At 41.9% G+C, this 26,267-nt stretch overlaps 1 protein-coding gene across 1 annotated transcript in view; it reads right to left on the bottom strand.

Moving 5' to 3' along the window:
* Window positions 1-373: 373 nt before the first annotated feature.
* The window catches only part of gli3 (GLI family zinc finger 3), a 164,203-nt gene continuing 138,309 nt past the window's right edge, over window positions 374-26,267 (bottom strand). Inside the window, exons 8-15 of the mRNA XM_061965256.1 lie at window positions 25,890-26,109; window positions 25,260-25,373; window positions 23,233-23,373; window positions 12,987-13,136; window positions 10,415-10,579; window positions 10,050-10,340; window positions 6,712-7,087; window positions 374-3,630 (exon numbers count right to left, since the gene is read on the bottom strand). Of these exons, the coding sequence (XP_061821240.1) occupies window positions 1,418-3,630; window positions 6,712-7,087; window positions 10,050-10,340; window positions 10,415-10,579; window positions 12,987-13,136; window positions 23,233-23,373; window positions 25,260-25,373; window positions 25,890-26,109 (3,670 nt within the window). The 3' untranslated portion in view covers window positions 374-1,417. The remainder of the gene's footprint in view (window positions 3,631-6,711; window positions 7,088-10,049; window positions 10,341-10,414; window positions 10,580-12,986; window positions 13,137-23,232; window positions 23,374-25,259; window positions 25,374-25,889; window positions 26,110-26,267) is intronic.

Below are 26,267 nucleotides of genomic sequence, written 5' to 3'. Positions count from 1 at the left end.
TATATATATATATATATAGCGCATATAAATATATATACACAGATATACTGTGTATATATATATATATATATTCAGCGCATATAAATATATATACACACATATATATATATATATATATATATATATACACACACACACATGCTGTATATATAAATATATATATATATACACACATATATACATATGTATATATATATATATATATGCACACATAAATATGTATATATATATATACAAATATATATACACATACATGTACATATATATATACACATACATATATACTGTATATATATATATATATATATATATATATATATATATACATATATATATATATATATAAATAAATATATGTGTGTGTGTTATTTAAAATACACTGTAAAACGTTAAGAAAAGAAGAAAGAAAATGCATTTCACAAATCTTTTTTTCCCATAATTGGACATTTTAATATAAATGTTCATGTTTATTTTTTGTACTATTTACAATGGAAGATTGGCAGTGTTTCTTCTCTTTAATGAAACGTATAAGGCACATACCTCAATGTCATTTCCTCCTCCTTTAAAAGGAAACTATTTCTTCTTTTTAAAAAACAAACAAAAATCTAAATAATCAATCAATTCCCGGCTACAAAAAAAACAGTACCAAAAAACTTAATAATAATAATACAAAAATGTACCTCATTGCTTTGACGCTAAATAAAAGGTAAACTACAAAAAAAAAAACGGAATAAAAAGGCAATATACGAACACTGGTGACAACGTCGCTGCAATACTTGGTGGTACTCATTCGGAATTTAAGAGCTTTGGAGAAGACAAATAAAAAACACATCACTGTACAGCATCGAGAGATCAGAAAAGAAAAAAAACAATGTGCTGTTGGACCAGCGTCAGCGTCCATTAAGAACACACAGCACCTTGAAAAAAGAGAATATAAAAACACTGTTACAGTATTTACACTGGAGTACCTCACCATGAAATAGTAGAACGTGATTGTATTATCCTATTTATATTTGGACAAAAACAGCACTGAAACACATTTATGAAAATGTTTTAGGGCTTTTTAACAGTTTCTTTGCATGGTGCACCGGTCAGGGGCCGCAGGTTCCCACCCCTGATACTGTATACATAATAACCTGGAGTGGCGAGCACACACCATTGTGCTTTAAGGACAGTATTTCCCCTTCAATACATGCAATTTTTTTAATCAGCAAAAACACGCAGGAAGAATACTGTTTGAAGACTAGTACGCTCTCACTGTCAGACATAGAAAAAGATTTAATTCCATAAAATTAATTATTTATTTATCTATACATCATGAATCCCACTTTTATGTGAGATGGTAAAAGTGGAAGTACATGTTTTTCCCTAATTGCCTTCACGTCCACCAGAAGAGAGGAGAAAGGTTATGAGGGATCTACTGCATGATGGCCAGGAATTTGCTCTCCTCCGCGAGGCTGCTGAGAAGGGAACTCATGTCTCCGATGGCCATGTTGTTGACGCCGGGCGCCACGGCGACGAGGGCTGGGGCCGCCGTGCTGAAGGTGGCCGAGGCGCGAGGGGTGGTCAGCCGCGACGAGGTCCTGGAGAGCCCCTGGAACATGGAGGGACTTAGCGGCACAGACACAAGGCTGCCCTGGTCGAAGCCGTCCTCCATCATGGCGCCAAAGTCCAGACTGGCGCCGTCGTCCAGCACGGCGGCACCTTCCACCGTGCTGGTCACTTGGTCGGAACCGGGAGACAGAAGCGAAGTGGAGGAATCACCATGGTTACCAAGTTGCCCTCCAGTGATGGAGTCTAGCAAGTAGTGGTCTTCCACTGTCGGGATTGATGCTGCTTTGGGATTTGTCTGCTGGAAGGAGATAGGATCTGTGAAGTCCTGCTCCAGGTACGCATGTTCTGGAGCTTCCAGTTTCAGGGGACACAGACTCCCGCCGTTCTGAAACCGATGGACTTGACTGCAGTTTGAAGGGTTGAGATGGTTCCTCCCTAAGTTCCTGTTGACGGTTGTACCATGCTGATTGGGATGAAGGACATCATGGAGATTGTCTATGGAGGCCCGACTGAGCAGGAGGTTGTTTCCCACCTGGCAGGACACTCGACTGTTGAGGTTCTGCTGGAAGTGGTTCTGCTTTGGTGGAAAAGGTCCATCAGTGGTCTTGGGGAAGTGAGGCCGGGCAAAGGTATCGGGAGCAGCTCCTCTCATCTCCATGCAGGACGTAGGAGATGCCTCCAGCTTGACCACAGGGTTGACGGTGCAAGCACTTTGGTTTGGGTCTACCTGGGAACAACTGTGGTGAAAGCCGAGTGACGCATGCTGTTGCTGCTGCTGCTGCTGCTGGACCACCATGTTTCCAAACCTGCCAAAAGGTTCAGACGGGGCCTGAGCTGACCACTTTCCGCAGTTCCTCTGAGGAGACCGCTCAGCGCTCCCGGAGCTGACTTCGTTCCACTGGATGGGAAGCAAGCTGGGGCTCCTCCTCTGTTGCTGCTGCTGGAGGCAGTGGTTGCCTGGGAAGTTCATCCCAGAAGTCTGCTCCATCCCTTCCATATACTGGTGCACTCTCTCCCTGGGGGCTACTTGCTCCTCGATGTGCATGTAGGGGCCAGCATCCGCTTGAACCTGTGAGCGGAGATACTGCACCATGTCATCAGGAAGGATATCTTCATCCTCAAGCAGCGGGTAAGCGTCTTCATCGCCCTCCATGGCCAGAGCTTCTAAAGCCGCGTGCTCCGCAATGCTGGGGTTGTAGGAGGGGTTCTGCGGGGCTCTCTGCAGGTTCCCGTCTGAGCGAGTGTAATTCTGCAAGGTTAAGTTGCGTATTTCGGGGATGTGTTGCTGAGACAGAGGTGGAAGAGGGTGCAGGTTGCTCAGGCTGTTAAAGCGCTGCACTTGGGGCAGGTTGCAAATGTCGGAAGAAGGCTGCGTTCTCACTGGATCACTGGCCCGCCTGTTGCCGGTCAGCGGCCCCTCGCCTGGATAGAGGACCCTCCTCCTGTAGCCCGAGTGTCCCATGGAGCTGTTGGTGGCATCGGTGCAGCGGTGCGGCCTGACAAGTGGTGGCATAGGCTGGTTGGCGCCACCTTCGTCCATCATGGCCATACGGGCTTTCAGGCTCATGCGCTCCATGTTGGGTAGAGGGGTCGGCGGCGGGCCACCGGTTGCTGCGGCGTACTTGGCCTTCAGGTGGTAGTGCTGTGCTGGGGTTAAAGTAAGCATCCCCCGGGATCCTCCTACTTCTCCGCCCCCATGGACCCCGCCCGACGGTACCCCGCTGAATCCCGCTCCGTACCCGCCTCCGTACTGGCTCGTCTCGCTGGACCGACGGGAGGCGTCGGTGGAGATTGGGTCGTAGGAGTCGGTGGAGCTGAGGTTGTGGAGGCGTCGGTGGTGGGCGGCCGCCGTCGTGCCGTCGTTCTGGGACGCCTGGCTGGAGCGTCGGCTGGAGAAGCAAGGGGAGATGCCCGAGGATCGGCGGCTGCTGCTCAGGTAGGCGGAGCTGGTGGCGCTCCCGCTGCTGTCGCGCCGGTCTCGTAGCAAATTGAGCACCGTTAACTCTGTGCCGCCCAGCTCGGGCTGAGCTGGCGGCTGAGGAGCAGCGACCGTCCACTGCTTGCCCAGACAGGACCCTGGCAGGGACAAAAAAAATTACTTTAGAAGTCTGTAGGGCTGGAATATTCAACTAAATTGTTCTGGGGGCCACATTTCCAGAAAGCTAAGGACCGTGGGGGGCAGCGTCCTCTACAGTGGACATTTGATTGTGGTGTATTTATTTTGCCAGAGTTAAATAAGTGCTCTGCTGTTTTAGGGAACCTTCTGCCAAAAAGCTTGTCTAATATTAATATTATTAATATTATTAATAATTATTATTATTATATTATAATAATAATAATATTATATCAATAAATATAAATAAATGATAAATGGGTTGTACTTGTATAGCGCTTTTCTACCTTCAAGGTACTCAAAGCACTTTGACACTACTTCCACATTTACCCATTCACACACACATTCACACACTGATGGAGGGAGCTGCCATGCAAGGCAGCTAACCAGCACCCATCAGGAGCAAGGGTGAAGTGTCTTGCTCAGGACACAACGGACATGACGAGGTTGGTACTAGGTGGGGATTGAACCAGGGACCCTCGGGTCGCGCACGGCCATTCTTCCACTGCGCCACGCCGTCCCCTAATAATAATAATTATTAATATTAATTATTAATTATTATATTAATAATAATTATATTTATTATCATTATATTAATTATTATTATTATTAATTATTAATTATTATATTAATAATAATTATTATTATTAATATTAATTAATTATTAATAATTAATATTGATAATACTAATATTGTCTAATATACTGGTTAGTGCCTTGCATGGCAGCTCCCGCCATCAGTGTGTGAATGTGTGTGTGAATGGGTGAATGTGGAAATACTGTCAAAGCACTTTGAGTACCTTGAAGGTAGAAAAGCGCTATGCAAGTATAACCCATTTATCATTATCATTTAATATAACCTCTATGACAGCAGAATCTGCTGCAAAAATGTGAGTCACAAGTTTTTGGAACTGAACTCGTGGGCCACCAATTGAATAGCCCAAATGATGAAAAAGAGAGGACCTAAAATGGAACTTTGAGGAACACCACTAGTACAACTAAAGTTGAACAAAAGACTACTGACTGCATCTGAAGTAAACAAGGTACAGTAACACTAAAGGGGTGGACCTATAGGGGTGCTTTGAAGAACGCCTTAGTTATTTATGTATAACACAAGTTTAAACCCCAGTGTTCCATGTTTGCTAGCAAGGGTAAAATGTCATTGCAAGGATCTGCCAATGTGTTTACAAGGTCTAAGTTCTTCTGAACAACAACAAGACCACTCTTGCGTATTTTAAAGGGGAACATTATCACCAGACCTATGTAAGCGTCAATATATACCTTGATGTTGCAGAAAAAAGACCATATATTTTTTTAACCGATTTCCGAACTCTAAATGGGTGAATTTTGGCGAATTGAACGCCTTTCTATTATTCGCTCTCGGAGCGATGACGTCACTTTGTGACATCACATCGGGAAGCAATACGCCATTTTCTCACTTTTGTCGGTGTGTTGTCGGAGGGTGTAACAACACGAACAGGGACGGATTCAAGTTGCACCAGTGGCCCAAAGATGCGAAACGGGCAAGAAATTGGACGAAATTTGTTCAAAATAGGAGGCTGTGGGGAAAGCCGACGAAATCGTCAGTCGTTTGTTCCGCACACTTTACCGACGAAAGCTATGCTACGACAGAGATGGCAAGAATGTGTGGATATCCTGCGACACTCAAAGCAGATGTTGACATCAACTCCAAAACTGGACAGATCAGCTTTCAGGAAAAGAGAGCTGATGAGGGTATGTCTACAGAATATATTAATTGATGAAAACGTTATTCATTACTTGCGGTTTTATGTAAATTATTATACATAAACTGTGTTTACCAATAATTTAGCTTAAAAACTTTTTTTTTTTTCAATCATTCGAGTACATTTGGGTAGTCTTGTGTAATGCAGTATTTTGTGTCTATTTAGCTTTGGTTAACCTGAGTGCTGAAATCGTGGAAAAATATATGTTCTTAGCGCGCCTGAAATGGGCTGTCTGCACTCTCAAAGTGCATGTTGTTGCCAAATGTATTTCATATGCTGTAAACCTAGTTCATAGTTGTTAGTTTCCTTTAATGCCAAACAAACACATACCAATCGTTGGTTAGAAGGCGATCGCCGAGTTCGTCCTCGCTTTCTCCCGTGTCGCTGGCTGTCGTGTCGTTTTCGTCGGTTTCGCTTGCATACAGTTCAAACCGATATGGCTCAATAGCTTCAGTTTCTTCTTCAATTTCGTTTTCGCTACCTGCCTCCACACTACAACCATCCGTTTCAATACATGCATAATCTGTTGAATCGCTTAAGCCGCTGAAATCCGAGTCTGAATCCGAGCTAATGTCGCTATACCTTGCTGTTCTATCCGCCATGTTTGTTTGTATTGGCATCACTGTGTGACGTCACAGGAAAATGGACGGGTGTATATAACGATGGTTAAAATCAGGCACTTTGAAGCTTTTTTTAGGGATATTGCGTGATGGGTAAAATTTTGAAAAAAACTTCGAAAAATAAAATAAGCCACTGGGAACTGATTTTTAATGGTTTTAACCCTTCTGAAATTGTGATAATGTTCCCCTTTAAGAATTTGCTGCCAAAATATTCGTCTTTCAAGTTTTGAGCTGAACTCAGGGGCCAGTATTGTGTCATTCCTGGGCCGGATTTGGGCCCCGGGCTGCCAGTTGAAATGCTGATCCTTTTAAATCCTTTTTAAATTACCCATGTTCTGGCATGTGGGATCTGAGCCAAGGATGTCGTTGTGGCTTGTGCAGCCCTTTGAGACATTTGTGATTAAGGGCCATATAAATAGACTTTGATTGATTGATTGATTGACATAAGCTAAGTGCGCGCGATTGCAACAGGTGTGGCCATTAAACACGGTTCCATTTCTCTCCATCTCCTGTCATACACATTTTGTTTCGCCTAAACACTGCAGCCAAAAGTGGCAAGGTGGAAAGATAGTTTATAGCTGCAGGTGTGACGTGGATGTGGTGTGTCAACAGGTGTTTCCATTAGAAAAATGCATTGCCAAGAAAAAATCACTAACGCTAAGAGATGTGTGGAAACTCACCCTTCCCCTGGATGGTGGGGAGTGTGGAACCCTTGAGGGGCGGCGGCGGGGACAGGGGCCCCAGCCTGGGCAGCGCTCCGTTCACCTGTTTCAGCCTCTCCATCTTGAGGTGCTCCATCCAGCGCAGGGGGCGGCCCACGCTGCGCCTCGCCTGCAGGGTCAGCATGGCCGCCGTCGCCGTGGAGACGGTGGAGTCCATGATGGGGGCCGGCTGCCCGTGGTGTTCCTCTTCTGTCTCATCCTCGTCCTCCTCCAGCCACTCCCCTGGCGAGCGTCCGGCACTCACAGTAAGCTGGAGTCCACCGCTGGGATAGGTGCTGACTGGGGACTGGTCACTGCTGCATGTAGACTGACCGCCAGGGCTTGGCTGAGACGTCTGATGGACACATAAGCTTGTTACTGGCTCGTTCAAGACAACACAATCTGGAGAACATTCTGGAACATCACACATTCTTTACATGCATTTTATTAAGACAATTGCTGCAAACAGGCTGCAAAAAGTCCACTTCCAACACCATCATCTACTAAGACAAGGTGTCTGAAGTGAAGCCTAAGAAATTTAACCAAAAGTTTGTTGACTCCCTTATTGTACGGCAAACAAAACTAGTTTGTATGCCCAGCTGCCCGCATACCCTTCCACCATGAGGCGAAATAAAGTTGTGTTAGCACTTCCATAAAGAAGGGGAGGAACACTACTGAAATAAATAATTAACTCATAGCAAATTATGAAAGTGGCTTCCATATGGTTTTCCGCAAGTAAATTCTCCCTGCTTGGCACTCAGCATCAAGGGTTGGAATTGGGGGTTAAATCACCAAAAATTATTCCCGGGCACGGCACCGCTGCAGCCCACTGCTCCTCTCACCTCCCAAGGGGTGAACAAGGGGATGGGTCAAATGCAGAGGACAAATTTCACCACACCTAGTGTGTGTGACAATCATTGGTACTTTAACGTAACTTTAAAACGTGTTTGGTGTTCATATTTTTGTGTGTCTGGAACAAATTAATTACGTTTTCAGTATTTCTAATGGGCAAAATTCTTTGTGTTTGGACAAATGTGGTTACAGACCCTTTGGAAGAGATTACTGAGGAGGTACCATAGTTTTTTTTGATTGATTGATTAATTGAAACTTTTATTAGTAGATTGTACATTATTAGATATGACAATCCTTTTCTTTGTCATCTACAACCCAAAGCTAAAATGTGGATATTTAGTTCCCATAGTTTTAGCAAATACAGTGTTGTAGGCCATTAGTTTTACCCTACTGATGATGTGTTGTTGCGATTGTAATCTTAATAAATCAAGTTTACCCTTGTTTATAGCCGTTGGTAGGAATAATTAATTATAAATCAAATATTTTCATAGCAAGAACATTAAAACAAAGTTTTAAGTCCTTCTAAATTAAATTAAATAACACTCTTTAGTCGACTTTACACTCTTTTAATCCAATATAGTAATGTTGCATGAGGCTGAGCCAATCAATGGCCACGGTACTGAACAGCGCGCTCTGATTGGTTTAGACTCCTCCAGTGGCCAATAATACTGTAGTATTGATATTTTCAGTTCATTCAGCCATTTTATGCTTGAAAATGCTTAATTTAGCACCATTTCTTTAATATGTGTAAAAATAGAATAAAATCCACAATGTGGTGAAGCCGCATTATTTGAAGCATGATGTGGCAAGGGACGACTGTATAGGCAAACGCTGTAACCTCCAGGGGGCGCCAAAATTACTCTAAAGTATAGTTGTATTAAAACAAGTTACTACTATTAACTATAGAAATGGAAAAGCTCACATTGATAAGTGTAAAAAAAAAATGTCCTATTAATTTTGGTAATAATCCTATTACAAAAATGATAGTACCAAATAAGCTCACAGAGGGCGCAACATTGTCGAGGATTGGTTTTAGCATCTTTAATACACAAAGGGCCTGATCTACTAAAGGTTTGTGTGTACTAAAACATGTGCAAACTTGATAGCACGTGCAAAGCTGATCTATTAAACTTGTGTGCAAAGGGGATTGCCTCTGTTTGGTGAGCAGAACAAGGAGCACAATCTGTCTTCATGAATATGCAGAATATAGGCTGATTATCAAAACACCCACAATACTGGGAGAAGATGCAAATGTATTATACAGCGCGCGCAGTTTGATTAATCTACATCTGAAAAGTACGTGCTAACTAACACAGTTACACACACGGCTGTGATAACGGAGGTTCTCGTGCTGCAAAGACAGACGATAGACAGAGAACCCTCCGTCTCCTACATGTGCGTCAACATATTTGGACAGTCAAAAATAAAAAAATATTAGACATATTGTCTATTCAGCAACATCCTTTTGTAATTTTATAGCTGCATGCTGGATGACTTAAGTGGCTAATTAAAACATATTCAATTGATTCGTTTTAGTAACTGTTGGCGGTTTATTTTTAAAGGCGTTTGTTATTTCACAAAGAATATGTATCATTAATATACCTCCTACATGGAAAAAACTTCTTGAAGTATGCATTTTGTTATATCTTGAGCGCAGTAAGTGCAAAACGTAACATTCCCACTAATAGTACACGCTGTTTAGCTCGTGGTATTTGAATCTAAGTAGATCGTTTGCTGGAAGAATTTTGAATAAATAGTTTATGACAGGGTCAGTGGGATATTTTTAAAAGGTTTTCCTTCAGTCTAATATTTACATTTTGTCGCCAGGCACGTCTTGATTGACAGGCCTAAGCAATGGTCATTTTAATGTCTTCAAATCATAGTTTGTAGTCTTATCTGGCGATCTGAGATATATTCCCAGTTTATAGTCTGGCCCGCGGGTCGTCTCCCTGTGTGCTCCACTTGCAACAAACAAAAGAGCACACTAGAAAATCTTGTTTTGGGGTGTTTTGGAGGACAGACAAATAGAGTAGAGGCCTGTAGCGAGACTGTGCGTTGACTAATTCGGTTGTTTACTGAATTGTGCAGAGCGGAATCACACAATTATTTGGCACAGCGTGTGATTGATTGAGTTTGATTGAGACATTTATTAGTAGATTGCACAGTGGACAGTGTTTAGATACGTTCGCCCTGCTTACGTTTCATTAATTTAAGCAGTGTCAGCTTTGCAGTTGGTGGTCAAGCAAATGAGTTTCTCAATGGAGGTGAAGGCTGAAATGTTCTTGTGATGAGATGAGTCACCAGACAGTACAAAAAAAGGGCACACCTATCTCACCTGATTACCCACTGTCCTTAGAAGGAAGGAGAGAAATGCCGAGGCATTGAATAGAAGAAGACATGCGCTTGTTAGAGGAGTTAATTAGCAGAAGGGTTTAGTTAGCGTAGATAATTATGTTGAGTCTCACCATTGGTTTCTCTGTCTTGATGGACTTGACCTGCAGACATTCATCCTGTTTTGAGGTAACGTGGTTGTACTCCCTTTGGTCCGTGTAGCCCCCCAGCGCCAGTTGCCCCGGAGACCGCCCCTGATTGTTGGCACCGGGCTCCCGGGGCTGCGTTGGAGGCCTGGGGTAATCGCCGCGCTGTTTCTTGGTGACGTGCGCCTCGGGCCCGTGCACGGTCTTCACGTGCTTGCGCAAGGAGCTTGGGTCTGTGTAGCGTTTGGTGCAGCCTGGGATTTTGCACACGTACGGTTTCTGCAACGGGCCATAAAAGCAGGAAGTGAGAGAGCGCTCGGGTGTCCGTGGTCTAAGTCGAGTCTGAGGGGTACCTCGTTTGAGTGTGTGCGATTTTGATGTTTGGCGCGGTCGGAGGCGTTGGAGAAGGCTTTGTTGCAGCCCTCGTGTTCACACACGTATGGCTTCTCGCCCGTGTGGGAACGCAAGTGAGTCTTGAGGTTTTCCAGGCGGGAGTAGGCCTTAGCACAGCCTTCAAACTGTAAGCAGAGGAAGAGTCCGCGTCATTCTGATCAATCTTTACTTTTCATGCAAATACAGGAGGTTTTGAGTTTACGAATGTGTACAACTTTTACCAAATTCTTCTAAAAGTGACACCTGAGTCACTCACGTTGTACACAGAACAGATTATTGACATGTGGGGACGTTCAAGGCAAGTGAGGCACTTTTGAAACTGAATTTCATATGCTCTCATTATTGTTCATACAAGCTGCTCATTAGGATGATAATTGGAAAAAGAAAATAATATTTCACTTTCATGAAAAAATTCTCAAATACTTCTTAGTCACATGTATTTACTTTTATAAAATAAAAAAACATTTGAGGTCTTACCTTGAGCGTAAGCAAAATACATGCACCTCTCTTTGATTATAAAAGTTTTATCACCTTCCGTTTTGTCCGATAGTCCAGTTTGGAGAAGTTTTTAAAGGAGAACTGCACTTCTTTCGGAATTTTGCCCATCATTCCCAATCCTTATGTAAGACATGATCAAATATGTTTTTCTTTTTCTAATTTGTAATTTACAGCAAGTACGAGGTGCCTAACAAAAACATCCCAAAACCGCCAACAATACTCCATTTACTCAGTGGCCTAGTGGTTAGAGTGTCCGCCCTGAGATCGGTAGGTTGTGAGTTCAAACCCCGGCCGAGTCATACCAAAGACTATAAAAATGGGACCCATTACCTCCCTGCTTGGCACTCAGCATCAAGGGTTGGAATTGGGGGTTAAATCACCAAAATGATTCCCGGGCGCGGCCACCGCTGCTGCCCACTGCTCCCCTCACCTCCCAGGGGGTGATCAAGGGTGATGGGTCAAATGCAGAGAATAATCTCGCCACACCTAGTGTGTGTGTGACAATCATTGGTACTTTAACTTTAACTTTAACATCTCCATGAACATCCTATCAGTCTGCATCCCAGTGAGAGCAGACATTGTACAGTGAGTAATTGTTTTATTGTGTTCAGAGTTTGTATTTCTTGTTTAGCACTTAGCAATGGTAATACTTCCTAGATCTGCTTTTTGCACTTTCTAAAACGTGTTGCTCATCCTCTTTATATTCAGGCTTTTAATTTATTTTGCCTCACCTGCCTAGTCTGACTGCACGTCCCTGGAACACATTAGGGACATCTAAAATGCATGAATAAAAACTAGGGATGTCCGATAATGGCTTTTTTGCCGATATTCGATATTCCGATATTGTCTAACTCTTAATTACCGATACCGATATCAACCGATACCGATATATACAGTCGTGGAATTAACACATTATTATGCCTAATTTGGACAACCAGGTATGGTGAAGATAAGGCCCTTTAAAAAAAAAAATTAAAAAAAATAATAATAAAATAAGATAAATAAATTAAAAACATTTTCTTGAATAAAAAAAAAGTAAAACAATATAAAAAAAAGTTACATAGAAACTAGGAATTAATGAAAATTAGTCAAATTAACTGTTAAAGGTTAGTACTATTAGTGGACCAGCAGCACGCACAATCATGTGTGCTTACGGATTGTATCCCTTGCAGACTGTATTGTTATATATTGATATATAATGTAAGAACCAGAATATTAATAACAGAAAGAAACAACCCTTTTGTGTGAATGAGTGTAAATGGGGGAGGGAGGTTTTTTGGGTTGGTGCACTAATTGTAAGTGTATCTTGTGTTTTTTATGTTGATTTAATAAAAAAACACAACAAAAAAAACGATACAGATAAAAAAAAAACGATACCGATAATTTCCGATATTACATTTTAAAGCATTTATCGACATCTCTAATAAAAACATTAGGACACCCGATGAAAAGGATAAATAAATAAATGATAAATGGGTTGTACTTGTATAGCGCTTTTCTACCTTCAAGGTACTCAAAGCGCTTTGACACTACTTCCACATTTACCCATTCACACACACATTCACACACTGATGGAGGGAGCTGCCATGCAAGGCGCTAACCAGCACCCATCAGGAGCAAGGGTGAAGTGTCTTGCTCAGGACACAACGGACATGACGAGGTTGGTACTAGGTGGGGATTGAACCAGGGACCCTCGGGTCGCGCACGGCCATTCTTCCACTGCGCCACGCCGTCCCCGACATCTCTAATAAAAACATTAGGACACCCGATGAAAAGGATACAATCTTTATCTTTAATGACGGTTGCAGCAGTCAAGCAGCTTGGACTGGCCAGTGTTAATCGACGTTTCTACACTTTCTGAACAATTTTGTGCTGTCTGGTTTCACTTCTAATGTTGTGGCTTTCCTTCTCATCGGAGGGTCTTGTATTTAAAAACTGCTTATCTAAGTATTTAATGGAAGTGTGCTGTAACCACAAAACATGGTAACCCCCGGAACCACCTGTCCATAAATAATGAGCCGTTAGCATTCTTACTGTGCACTTGTGAGGTTTCTCCCCAGTATGCCTGCGCATGTGGACCACCAGCATGTACTGGGCCTTGAAGGGCTTCTGCTCCCTGGAGCATTCTTCCCAGCGACATACAAACTCCTTCTTCTCCCCGTGGATGTGGTCGTTGTTGATGTGCTGCAAAGGAAAAGAGCAACACTTTAGTAAACGGAGGTGCTGGGAGTCTGTTAAGTTCCACTAAGAAGTGTGATGTTTTTTAAATCTACTTGTTCCTGATGCCATGTGACAACTTTGAAGTATTTTATCTGACCCTTCAGGAATTAAGTCGACAATACGGCTCTTTTAGGGACACTATCTTATTACATTCCTCAGCAGCCAATAAGAATCTTCTTTACATCATCAACGCGAGGGCGATGAATAGACACTGGACAATGAAAGCGGTTAAATGTCTGGAGAAAATGTGCTTTCTTTTTGGTGGAGAGCAAATAAAAAGCATGGAGGGTCACGTCCCCTCGGGGCAAAGACTCTCTCCTTGTCAATGACATCTTTGTCCCGCCCCCTTGGCCTGACTGTGACCCACAAACCATCCTACTTTTACTAAATTGGCACCCCCAGGCCTCATCTTCTGGAACAACTGTGGTCATTTTAAGGACAGCAAAAAGGAAAGAGAGGACTCGACACCAACAGAGGACCTCCATTATTCTCACTTGACACTTTTTTAATTCTAAAGTGACAAAGCAAGACTAATTCCGGGGGAAATGATTGGGAGGTCGATGACCGGAGACGTTAGTGAAGTCCCCCTCCCGTCTGAGATTGATCCCCTGCCCGCCTCAGTCGGCGGCCCTTTAGCCGCCGCCGGTGTGAGGGAACCCCCGTGGCAAGCGATCGCTCTGTTGCGAGCGCCGCTCGATATCCTCCGAGAGAGCGCAGAGCGATGGACGCACGGCGGATCACGCCTCGTGGCTGCCACGCGCACAGATGGATACACACTCCGGCCGTGTTTGTACAAATGACGGAGTCGCTTGACGGATGTGATGCATGAGCCTCGGCGGTTGACAGGGAGTTGGGGCAGGAGGGTTAGACGCGAGCGGAGCCGTCGGGAAACCTAATGGCAATTCTTATTGAATCAATAATCTCCATGCTGAGCAGACGGGTCCCGTTGGCCGACTAAATCGACAAACAGGTGCTGATAGCGGCCACGCGGCGGTTATTCATCTTCTCCTAGCCAGCTTATCGGCCAACAACTGTTAAAACGCCACCAAGATGGATTTAGGAGGGAGGCGCGTGACAGGGGGAGAGGACACGGGGGACGTTTGGGTCGCCTTTGCGCACACGCACACACACACACACATGTGCACGGTCACATACATGCTATTTGCTTGCTGATTGGACAAATGAAGTACATTCTGCACCTTTGAATGAATGCATGTTATTTGTGGCAAACTATGCAGTGAGGCAGCACGGTGGATAAGTGGTCAGTAGCCGGTTTGGAGTTCCACATCCTGTGTCAGCTGGGGCCTTCCTGAGCCTATTTAACATGATCTTCTTGTGCTTGTTTAAAGCCTCAAATTAGCTTAGCTGTTTACAAAAACACATTTGTTGAAGGTGAATTTTCAGTTGAAGTTTTACGCATACATGCGTGCTGCGATGCTGTAATATGCATGGAGTTGGCGATGGAGAAATACTACATTGCTTGTCTTCCTCAGGTTTTGTCCCACAAAAAAAAATACTTTGTTGGCGTATCATCTGTCAACATTTGCATTTCAAACTTTCCTGGGAAAAATAATGATAAATAAATGGGGCATTAAATAAATAAAAATAACTAAAATGGGCTCCAAGTGATACTCATAACAGTCATAACACAGTGTCACTAATGGCTGCACCATCCACTCCGACATGCGTGCAGGATATAATACAATAATATGATGTAAAATATATGCTAAGAGTCTGTGATTTTGCGTACATGAAAATAAAAAGACAATTTGTGCCTCTTTCACCATGCTTATGGATGAGACATTTTTCAAGCGGGCTTGCATTTCTTCCTCGTTCTTCCAGAAAGTATGACGAATTGTAAGCAGCTGAATGCGTGATAGAAAATCTCCTATTTGTCAAGATATTTACACCAAGTTTGGATTTTGGGCAGAAATGTCTTCTCTGTTGTCTTCATGTGTCTCTATCGCAGTCTTTCTCAAATAGTGGGGCAGACCCCCGCAGGTTATCCCTGGGAACATGCTTTATCAGTATCATGCAATATCATGCTTTAAAACCCGTTTCAAAAAGCTGTTCACTACAAAACGTACTCATTTTAACTATGACTTCTTCATTTTGACAAAAAATAAAGAAATCAGCACAAATTGTTTTATTCATTCTTGTTTTGCAGGTTATAGTGTTTTGTACATTGCTGATCAATTCAAATGAATTATTTATTTATATATAATAAATATTTAAAAACATTTTTAGTATCTAATTGTGAAAAAAATGTTTATAATTTAAACAAGGATTTATCTATTTTTTTAATTTCAGGCAAATTGATGCACTTTTAATATTTTCTTTTACAGACTAAAAAAATGTAGGTTGATCTATATTTATTTTTGTTTTCTTCAATGTTGATAAGAATACATCGTTATGCAGAGGCGGACTTATAACAATTTTATGGACAACTGATAATATTTATAGTCGCGGCGGAGATTGGGGGAGCGCAAATATTTTTTCCCCTTCCTAGGTGGGCAAAACAGAAAATAATTGAGAAGCACTGCTCTATCGCGTTGTTGATTCGATTGAGTCGCGTGACATGCAACTCGCCACACTGCTGTCATGAACGCGAGTTATGGAGGAACACGCGCAAACAATGGAACCAGGAAGATATCAGAACGGAAGGACAAAAAAACGGGAATTCCCGGCAAAAACTGGGAAGATAAAAGCTAATATTAGATTGGTGTGGCATGATGGCGCAACCACAGAGACGCTGCTTTTTTTGCCATAAGTGCAGACTTGAAAGTGCATGCGAGTCTTTAATAGGTAAAACCAGAAATCATACTTGCCAACCCTCCCGAAATTCAGCGCCTCTCCCGAAAACCTCCCGGGACAAATTTTCTCCCGAAAATCTCCCGAAATTCTGGCGGAGCTGGAGGCCACGCCCCCTCCAGGTTTATTGTTAGGCAGTTTCATTAATGTCCTCCCAGCGTGGCAACAACACATAACAACATCAGTCACGTTTTGTCTACCATAAAGCAGTTCGTCTGCCGTAAACAGCAATGTTGTGACACTCTTAAACAGGACAATACTGCCCTCTACTGTACATGCATATGCATGATATATATATATATATATATATATATATATATATATATGAAAATACTTGACTATATATATATATGAAATACTTGACTTCACCAAGTCAAGTATTTCTTATATATATATATATATATATATATATATATATATATATATATATATATATATATATATATATATATATATATATATATATATATATATGTATATATATATATATATATATATATATATATGTATGTGAAATACTTGACTTGGTGAATTCTAGCTGTAAATATACTCCTCTCCTCTTAACCACGCCCCCCTCCACCACCCACCTCCCGAAATCGGAGGTCTCAAGGTTGGCAAGTATGCCAGAAATATAGTCAAGAATGTTCACCATGCATGATCTTGTCATTGTTTTTACCTGTTATTGACTATGGAGATGTGTTGTACATGAATGCTACTGCTGGTTGTCTCCACAAGCTGGATAGTGTGTACCACGGGGCACTGAGATTCATCACCAACTGCGCTCCCCTTACTCACCATTGTGTGTTATACTCAATGGTTAACTGGACATCTTTATGTGCTCGACGCCTCAATCATTGGTATGTTTTCATCTACAATACCATTCTGGGTATCACTCCATCTTATCTGTCTTGTCTTTTGACAAAAAAACAAGGAAGTCACAATCTTCGTTCAATGAATGTTCTGCAATTTGTCGTCCCCAAAGTAAGAACTGAACTGGGCAAGAAAGCATTTAGGTTTTCAGCACCGAAGGCTTGGAATAACCTACAATTGAATATTAAACTTCAAACCCTAGTTACGTTGAATGAGTTTAAAGCTTCTGTGAAAGGACTGCAGTCTACCTTGTCTGTATGCACATGTGTCATGTGAGCAAGTTTTAATGTTGTAAATGTGATGTTTTATGTATTTGTTTACTGTTTTTAATGTAACCTTGCTGCTGCCCTCTTGGCCAGGTCTCCCTTGGAAAAGAGATCTTTGATATCAATGGGATTTTACCTGGTTAAATAAAGGCTAATAATAATAATAAATTGTGTCGTCACGTTGTTATTCATTTGTAACCACTTCGGACGAAGATAATATTTTCACTAATCAAGCAAAGCATGAACAGCCGTTTGGTTGCAGAGTGGGAAAGGAGAGCCAACTGTGTCGTCAAGTGTCCAAAAGTCTCAAATCCGATCTGATTTTTTTTTTTTTTTTTTTACATTTTGAGCTATTATCGTGTGGCAATCCTAAAGTCCAGCCCAATTCCAACCCCAACCCTGAATGAAATACTGGCTCACACAAATCGTAGCAGATTGAAGTCTCGGCGGACCGTGTCCCCTGTGCATGAGAATGCGAGCGCGCCTGTTTACAAGGCGACAATTTTCCACGTAAGCCTCGGGACCCACAACGTCGTTTAGCTTTATCAAACACCACCTAATAAATCATACGCTCTTTTGTGATGTCACTCGCCAAAGTGCTTTTGTTGTCAAGCAAGAGTAGGGGAGGCAAGGAAGAGAGGACAGGGGGGAGGTAAAGAAGGAGAAAAAAGGAGGGTGGGAGCTGCAATTGGCATGTGTAATTCAGCACGCTCTTTTCATCTTCCACCGAGATACTCCACAGCGATAAGCGGCCTAATCCTTCTCCTGATCAAAAAAAATCTGCATTTTACCAATTAAAGGCCTGCGCCTGCAGTTAGAAAAGGGGGGTGTTTGGGAGGGGAAGGGGGGAAGTACTGCGCGCCTTTAGACGGTGCCTGTGTTTATCTCACACATAGGAGGAGGCCATGGCGGCGTGCAGCTACCGCCCCTTTCTGGCTAGCGCCACCTATGGAGGTGAAGTGAACAGTCCTGACGAGCTGGAGAACACACACATGGAAGTGGAAGGTAACCCCAACGTAGGAAGAATAGCAGTAAAACATGGTGGCGGGCGGCGATACGAGGGCATTAAGGGAGTGTGGGCATGTCGGCATGTGTGCAGAGAAAAAAGCCCACTTCAAGCGAGACATTAAAGAAGCCACCAAGGCCTTATCTTGAAAAAGTCGTCCCTTAGAGGGAAAAGACGGGAGGGAGGGAAAATGAAAGTGAAAATGAGAGAGGGAGGGAGAGGTTCAACACCATTCCCTGACAAAAACTGGGGGGAATGGAGAGGAGAGTCCAATTGAGTTGGCCAGCTGCAAATGGAATCAATGAAAGAAATAAACAGCGGCAAGTAAAAGTGACACCCGCCTCGCTTCTGCTGACTGGGTAGGCCAGATAAGTGAGCTAAATTGCACAGATCCGATGTTTATCTTATCGGCGGCGGCGATAAAGGAGCGCGGCATGGCGGCGACGGCGGCGTGACGCGGCGAGAGCATGTTTGAGGGTGTAAAAATATGCGCCCAGAGCTTTTGAACAAGGTGGAGCGCGACGAGGGTGGTGTGAAGAAGGCTTAATTCCCGAAATGAGGCCAAGCACAAAGGAGAGGCGACGTTGGAATGGCTTTGAATTCCTCTGCGAGCCTTTTGCTTGTTCAACCAATCACATTTCTCAGTTTGTGTCCACCCGTGAAACTGTTTTCATGAACTCTTGTTCGCCTGCTTGCTAGCACAAACTATTGTGATAAAACTTTTACAGGCACCGACCTAATTCCGTCAGTACTACATGGTATTGTTTCACATAAAAAATCAAACGCTGCCATTTTTCGCTATCTTTGTTGCACGTGACGTCACGTCCGGTTGCAGACGTCGTTTAGCTTTATCAAACGCCACCTAATAAATAATTCACTCTTTTGTGATGTCACTCGCCAAACAAGGAATCACAGCGGACTCAGTAAGACTGCCTCTAGGTAATGTTGCAACGTTCCATGCCTGATAGAAAACGCTTGAACATACAATAAGGCTTCACTTTTAAAAATGCCCTAGTTAGATGCATTGGATTTGCCATAGACATGCTACTGATTAGCATCAGCGATTTTGCATGGCAATTTAAACACCTCCAAATTTGGTAATGAAAACGACAAGTAAGATGACAATCAATCAGCTGGTGTATAATAAGTACGTACAGAATAAACACTTTTTAGGGCGCAACAACAGCTAGCTTCAGCAAAGACTACTCCCTGACTCGGCAACACTTCTGCCATCTAACTTCTTGAAATTGCAACTGGATGCAAAATCTTCTACATGCAAATGAGACTTAGAAGTGTACGATAAAACAACTAGATGGCACAGTTTTATTATCATTTCACTATTAATAAAAAATGAGATTTTACTATTAAACAAATTAACCTTTATTAACACATTTGAACACACACAGAAAATTGGTATCGTTATCGATTTCCAGGTACCAGGAATTAGTACTGCATCCTTTTAAATAGGAAAGGTACCCATCCCTAGTCTCTACCAGCTTCGCACATCATGTTTGCCTTTTTTTCTTTGCAAAGTAGCTCCAGTTTTGTAGATGGTTTTTCAAAAACTGTTTTGATTTACAATGAAACATGTAAAATCCCCCAAAATAAATTTATGTTCTTTGGTCCTAAAGTGACAAAACGTGGATTTTTTTTAAAACCACTGTATGAAGGAAGGACCGCACGGTGAAACAGGGGTTAGTGCATGTGCCTCACAATACGAAGGTCCTGAGTAGTCCTGGTTCAATCCCCGGCTCGGGATCTTTCTGTGTGGAGTTTGCATGTTCTCCCTGTGACTGCGTGGGTTCCCTCCGGGTACTCCGGCTTCCTCCGACCTCCCAAAACACGCACCTGGGGATAGGTTGATTGGCAACACTAAATTGGCCCTAGTGTGTGAATGTGAGTGTGAATGTTGTCTGTCTGTCTGTGTTGGCCCTGTGATGAGGTGGCGACTTGTCCAGGCTGTACCCCGCCTTCCGCCCAAATGCAGCTGAGATAGGCTCCAGCACCCCCCGTGACCCCAAAAGGGACAAGCGCTAGAAAATGGATGGGGATGGATCTCTGAAGGAGCATAATTTAGTATTGAGCCAAATGAGTGTTTTTCAGCTTTGGTCTCCACTTAAGTCCCATCCGAGTTCCTTTTTTCATGTTTACCCCCTTCAGCTATTTGAGAAGACAAGTTGGGAGAAGGGGGAAGGGACTCTCCATTGTTTGCTTATATGGATGGAAATCCCCCTCAGTCCATCAACGCGACCACCCCCTCTTCCAAGCCCTGCGCGTGCTCGTGAAGGGACCCACTGTGGTCCAAATACTGTACTTATCCTATTACTGGGAGAAGGTGGGGGGGAAAGCCAGATAAGAGCGTCAGGGCTATTGAATTAGAGGGCATGGATTCTGTAGGCAACTTTTAATGACATTTGAGCGCATATCTGCATGTGCATAGAAAACAAGAAATATATATATATATATATATATATATATATATATATATATATATATATATATATATATATATATATATATATATATATATTAAAAAAAAAAAACAATTCCAAGAAAATGGATTTTGTTCATAATCAGGGATGAAGGTTTGCGGGAGGCCACCTGCTGCGACTCGCGCAGGTTTCTTCCTCTATTAGGACGCCGCCTCCCCACCCCACGATCCCCACCCTCCGCCACCTTCCCCATCATCCCGCCGGCTGAAACAGGGGCAAGAAGTTGTCAAGATCCTCGAGCGTTTGAGCCGAGCCCTTCAAACACGGGAGGCAGCCCATTCGGAGGTGAGGATATCAATTATAGATAGAGGTTACCACCACGGCGCAGGATTGCCATGTCAAGACGCAAACAGACAGCCGTGGAGAGCTCTGAATCTTTCTATCATTTTGTGCGCGTGCGTGTGTGTGTGTGTGCACGCGTTGCATCACCCCTGGCTCGCATCTTATTGTTACGTTCACTTCTCCACCAGTGTGACAGGGGGCAGCGCAGTGGAGAAGTGGTTAGCACTGTGTCTTCATAGATACAAGTTTCAGCAACTACAAAAACATGGACTCTGAACCTTGACTGCCCTACTCTGGTGGGCAAACTACAGTCCGTGTGCCATAATGTATGTACTAACTCATGTTCACGTCATCGTCTTTTTGCTCTTTGCAATATTGTTCATTAACCTTGCACATATTAGTTATTTAAGTACTTTTACGTTTATATTTTCAGTTAATCGTTAATATTTATTCCTTACAGTGAACAAAGAGAGCCCAGTATACTAAGTAAATTTTTTTGTGTATTATATGTAGGGATGTCCGATAATGGCTTTTTTGCCGATATCCGATATTGTCCAACTCTTAATTACCGATACCGATATCAACCGATACCGATATCAACCGATACCGACATATACAGTCGTAGAATTAACACATTATTATGCCTAATTTGGACAACCAGGTATGGTGAAGATAAGGTCCTTTTTAAAATAAATATAAAAATAAAATAAGATAAATAAATTAAAAACATTTTCTTGAATAAAAAAGAAAGTAAAACAACATAAAAACAGTTACATAGAAACTAGTAATTAATGAAAATTAGTCAAATTAACTGTTAAATGTTAGTATTATTAGTGGACCAGCAGCACGCACAATCATGTGTGCTTACTGACTGTATCCCTTGCAGACTGTGTTGATATATATTGATATATAATGTAGGAACCAGAATATTAATAACAGAAAGAAACAACCCTTTTGTGTGAATGAGTGTGAATGAGTGTAAATGGGGGAGGGAGATTTTTTGGGTTGGTGCACTAATTGTAAGTGTATCTTGTGTTTTTTATGTTGATTTAATAAAAAAAAACCAAAAAAAAAAACCGATACCGATAATTTCCGATATTAAATTTTAAAGCATTTATCGGCCGATAATATCGGCATGCCGATATTATCGGCCGATAAATGCTTTAAAACAGCTCTAGTTATAAACGTACTTGGCCAATAAAGCTGATTCTTATAATATAGCCCGTCAGGCTTTTTAAATATGGCCTTTGCAAAACATCAACTGTAGCCAATAATGCTTTTTTTTAAATGATAAGTCTTGAGCTATCCAAATTATTCCAAATGGTTTCTGTATTAAGCGCTACTTTACGAAGACAGACACAGAAGGCGATCTATCCAAGATAAACGGCGCCCAATACTTTTCAGTTGAGTTGAGTTGAGTTTCAATTTATTTCGAACATGCATACGATACAATGTAATGCATCACACCTTTCCAGTTGTTTCATTACAGCACGTCCAAAAAGGAGTAGGAAGAAGCAGAGCTTATTTAATCCTACCTCTTTTCATACCATAGAAATGTTAGCCAATTTCCTTGTTGTCTGTAACAGAACAGTGAACAAATAATTAATAAATAAATAATATACCATAGTAAGCAAACAAATGATAAATACATAAGTAATCTTTGTCTCAAAAAAAAAAAAAAAAAAAAAAAAAACAGACTTCAAGATGTTCATCATAATTATTGTTCTGTGTACTTTATGAACACTTGTAGTTTGAACCGTCTCTTAAACTGAATCATATTGGTGCTTTGTTTGATTTCTTTGGTTAATCCATTCCATAATTGAATTCCACTACAGATATGCTAAAGGTTGTAAGTGTTGTACGAGCATACAAATGTTTTAAATTAGATTTTCCTCTAAGGTTATATTTGTCCTCTTTTGTTGAGAAGAATTGTTGTACATTCTTGGCTAGCAGGTAGTAGTTTGCTTTATACATCATTTTAGCTGTTTGCAAATGCACCAAATCGTTGACTTTCAATAATTGTGATTCAATAAATAAAGTTTTTGTATGTTCTCTATGTCCAACATAATGTATTATTCTAATTGATCTTTTTTGTAACATTTGTAGTTGTTTCCCCATATTTCTAAACAGTAACTCAGATATGGTAAAACTAGTGAGCCGTAAAGAATATGTAGTGATTTTTTGGTCTAGAACATGTTTTGCTTTATTCATTATTGACGTGTTTCTTGCTACTTTATGTTGTATAATTTTTACATGAGATTTCCAATTCATTTTATCATCTACTATTACACCCAAAAATGTGTTTTATTTTACCCTTTTGGTTCACTTCTTACTTGCACTAGCTGCTCCTGGGTATCGAACTCGCGGCAGCAGTTCTCCCAATGGCAATTGGTCTCGTAAACCACCTCAGGTTCCTGTTTGCCGTCGTCCTTGTCGCCCTCCTCCTTCACCAGAGTCATCCCATCGGGGTGATCCTGCAAACCGGAGGGTTTCGTTCAATAGGAGTATATATATATAGGAGGACCTGCTTTATGAACCATTTGGCGCTGGCAGCGACCCTTTTGAGTCTGGCCTTGAAAGTAGGTGCTGAAAGCCCGGCCTCTTGTGTTTTACTGCTTTTTCCACCACAGAAGCTGGGAGAGTATTTAAGGAATCTGAGCCTCTCTTCCTGCTGCAGGCTGCTCCATTAGCTCCCATATATTTCATTGTCACCGGCTGGTAACTGAGCCGCAGTCTGGGCCTCCACCTTCAGCTCCACCCGCTGTTAACATACTTACTCGGCCCGCTAGCTGCACTTGACTGTTATTTATTAGCACTTTGATTAAAGCCAAACCAACGTTTCCTCAAGCACATAAAAGTAAATCGAGCTGAAGGTAGAACGGCAGCTGCTCAGCTCTTCTATGGTTGCAGCGTCGCTCACAATTCAAGCAATAGCACTAAAAACTACTGTAAAGCAATACATTTGCCAGAAAATAGATTATTTTTATGTAGTACATTTTAAAGAAATCCCAGTGGCTAACAAAAATGGGTACAATATTTAAATGTATTTAAAATAAATATATATAAATACTATTAATATAAAACATCTTTATAGTATAAAAATATTTTCCAGACTATAGTTGTTGTTGTTTTTACCATTTCAATAACATTTAGTAATAAATCTATGAATTTAAAATTCCAATATAAATATAGTGTAATGTGTTTTTTAAAACCAACTCATAATGACTGTATACACAATTAGATGATATCAGAAGAAAAACAACTGCATGCAGATTAGATAGTAAAGAATCATATCTTGAAATATGGCATTTGTTACATAAATTTGTTTTAACTATTAAAAAAGACTTAAAATGGAGAATAATGGCTACAGTGTGGTTGTCAAGTTTAAGAGATGCAATGCAAGTGTAAGCCACTGTGAGTGTTATTGATTTTAATCAATGGCTGTGATGGTGATTGAAATGATAAGTAACAATATCTAACAATTATACATCCTGTTTTTGTTATGCAAATAATTTCGTTTGTTATTGTTTAATGTTTTATTTACTATTATTGACATTATTATTATCATTACTATTGATACTGTTGTTGCTATTATTAATTTTTGTTTTTCCTTTTTATCATTGTATCGGTATGTCTTCTCATTTGCTCTATAAACTTGTGTTGGAGTTGCGGTTGTTTTGTATTATTTTGTTAGACTGATTAACATGTAACTGTTTTTAAATAAAATAAGTGATTGATTAAAAATAGTTAATAAACATAAATAGAAACATAAATATAAACAATAAATATATAATATACACTTTATATTTGGAAAATTAACTAACATTTTAGTATTAAGAATTGTAGTATTTTCAGCAACAGAAGCATAGAAAGGTACAACCCTTCCAATAAATAAAAGCCAGGACATGCTTTTGCAAAAATGATTTCAATTGGTCATAATATCAAAACATTTTAAGGGTAACAATCATTGTTAAAATATAGAACAAAGAACATTTTTAGTCATGCCAGTACATTCGTTTAAATTCCTACTAGATCCAGCCTTTTTAGTTCCAGTTAACTTTTTACGTTTTTTTTACTACGCTGATTTTTTGAGCATGTCTTTTCGTTTATGTCATTTCTCTAATGTATGTGCAGTGTGTTATGTGCAATGTTCTAGGAGCCGAGCAATACTGTTGAGATGGTATGCGTGTTTGCTGTCATTGTGGCTCTTCAGGCATTTATGGCACGGTTGCATGAGTCCAAAATAATATTCCCCAAGGGGGACAATAGTATATTGCATTGTATTCCAGTTAATATGGACTAAAAAAAACAAGTTAGCAATGACTGCACAGGAACATAAAAGACAGTGGAGAATTACTACCTGTATGCTGACCGCTCCTGGGCTTGGCAGCTCCTCCTCTGGTTTCATTTTGGAGCGCTTGTGGTGCATCGGGTCGCCAGTGCTGCTCACCGCAGATTCACTGGTTGGTTTGATCTGTAGACCCAAACAAGATTTGGGAACTTAACTCTTGCGCTTAATTGTTTTCAGCATCCTTTTGGCTGTTTGGAAGGAAAGGGATCGGTTTCCACGGTGTCCTGAGCTTCAGGGTAATTTTGTATGTATTCAATTTTGAGCACTGGCACGTGGCAGTGGTAATAAAGATTGAATATTGGCCTGAAATGTGGGCCCGCACAAACAGTAAGGTTCAGGTAAAGGAAAGTAAAAGTCCTTTGAATCCATCCATCCAAGTCAATACTCCCTCTGTGTGCCCCCCTCCCTCTCTTGTGATTAATGGAGTCAGTGGTGGGATGTGATGCTAACAAGCCCCTTGTTGTTGACGGCGGCCGTAGGCGACGTTCAGCAGTCTCCACGCAAGAGTCGGCACAAGAAGGTGGAACTCCCAGGAGGAAGGAGAGCTACTCCAGCATTCTGCTTTGTCCAAGGCATGGCTGGCGTGCGACGGGGCTATCTATTACCTGTGATGATGAATGGCACGGGCGCGCCTCTCACCTGTGAGGAGTCACCGGAGACGCCCGACCGCTCGCTGGCATGAAGCCCGGCGGCGGTGAAGCCAGACACGGGCCTCTGGGTGGCGAAGGCCGGCGTCGGGTGGATGAGTGGGGGGCTGTGGCCGAAGGCGGAGCCCACGATGCCCGGCTGGCGGCCCATCAGCTGCTGGTGCATGTGCAACGCCACCGGCGTGGGCGGGTAGGCGAAGCTCAGCGCCGGGCTGGTGAGAGAGAAATGACAACATGAGAGAAACCTCGCAGTGAGGCGTCGGGCCAAAAGAGGGCACCGGCTGAGTCAAATGGATTGTTCTGGATTGCTGCTCATCCCCGAGGACAATCTGACAGGAGACAGTGCACTAATGCCGGAACCGTGCGGCCG

The sequence above is a fragment of the Nerophis lumbriciformis genome, linkage group LG07 (assembly GCF_033978685.3).
Source record: "Nerophis lumbriciformis linkage group LG07, RoL_Nlum_v2.1, whole genome shotgun sequence".
In the NCBI taxonomy this organism is placed as follows: Eukaryota; Metazoa; Chordata; class Actinopteri; order Syngnathiformes; family Syngnathidae; genus Nerophis; species Nerophis lumbriciformis.
Note: the sequence above shows the minus strand (reverse complement) of the source record. Positions and strands in the feature narration are given on the sequence as shown.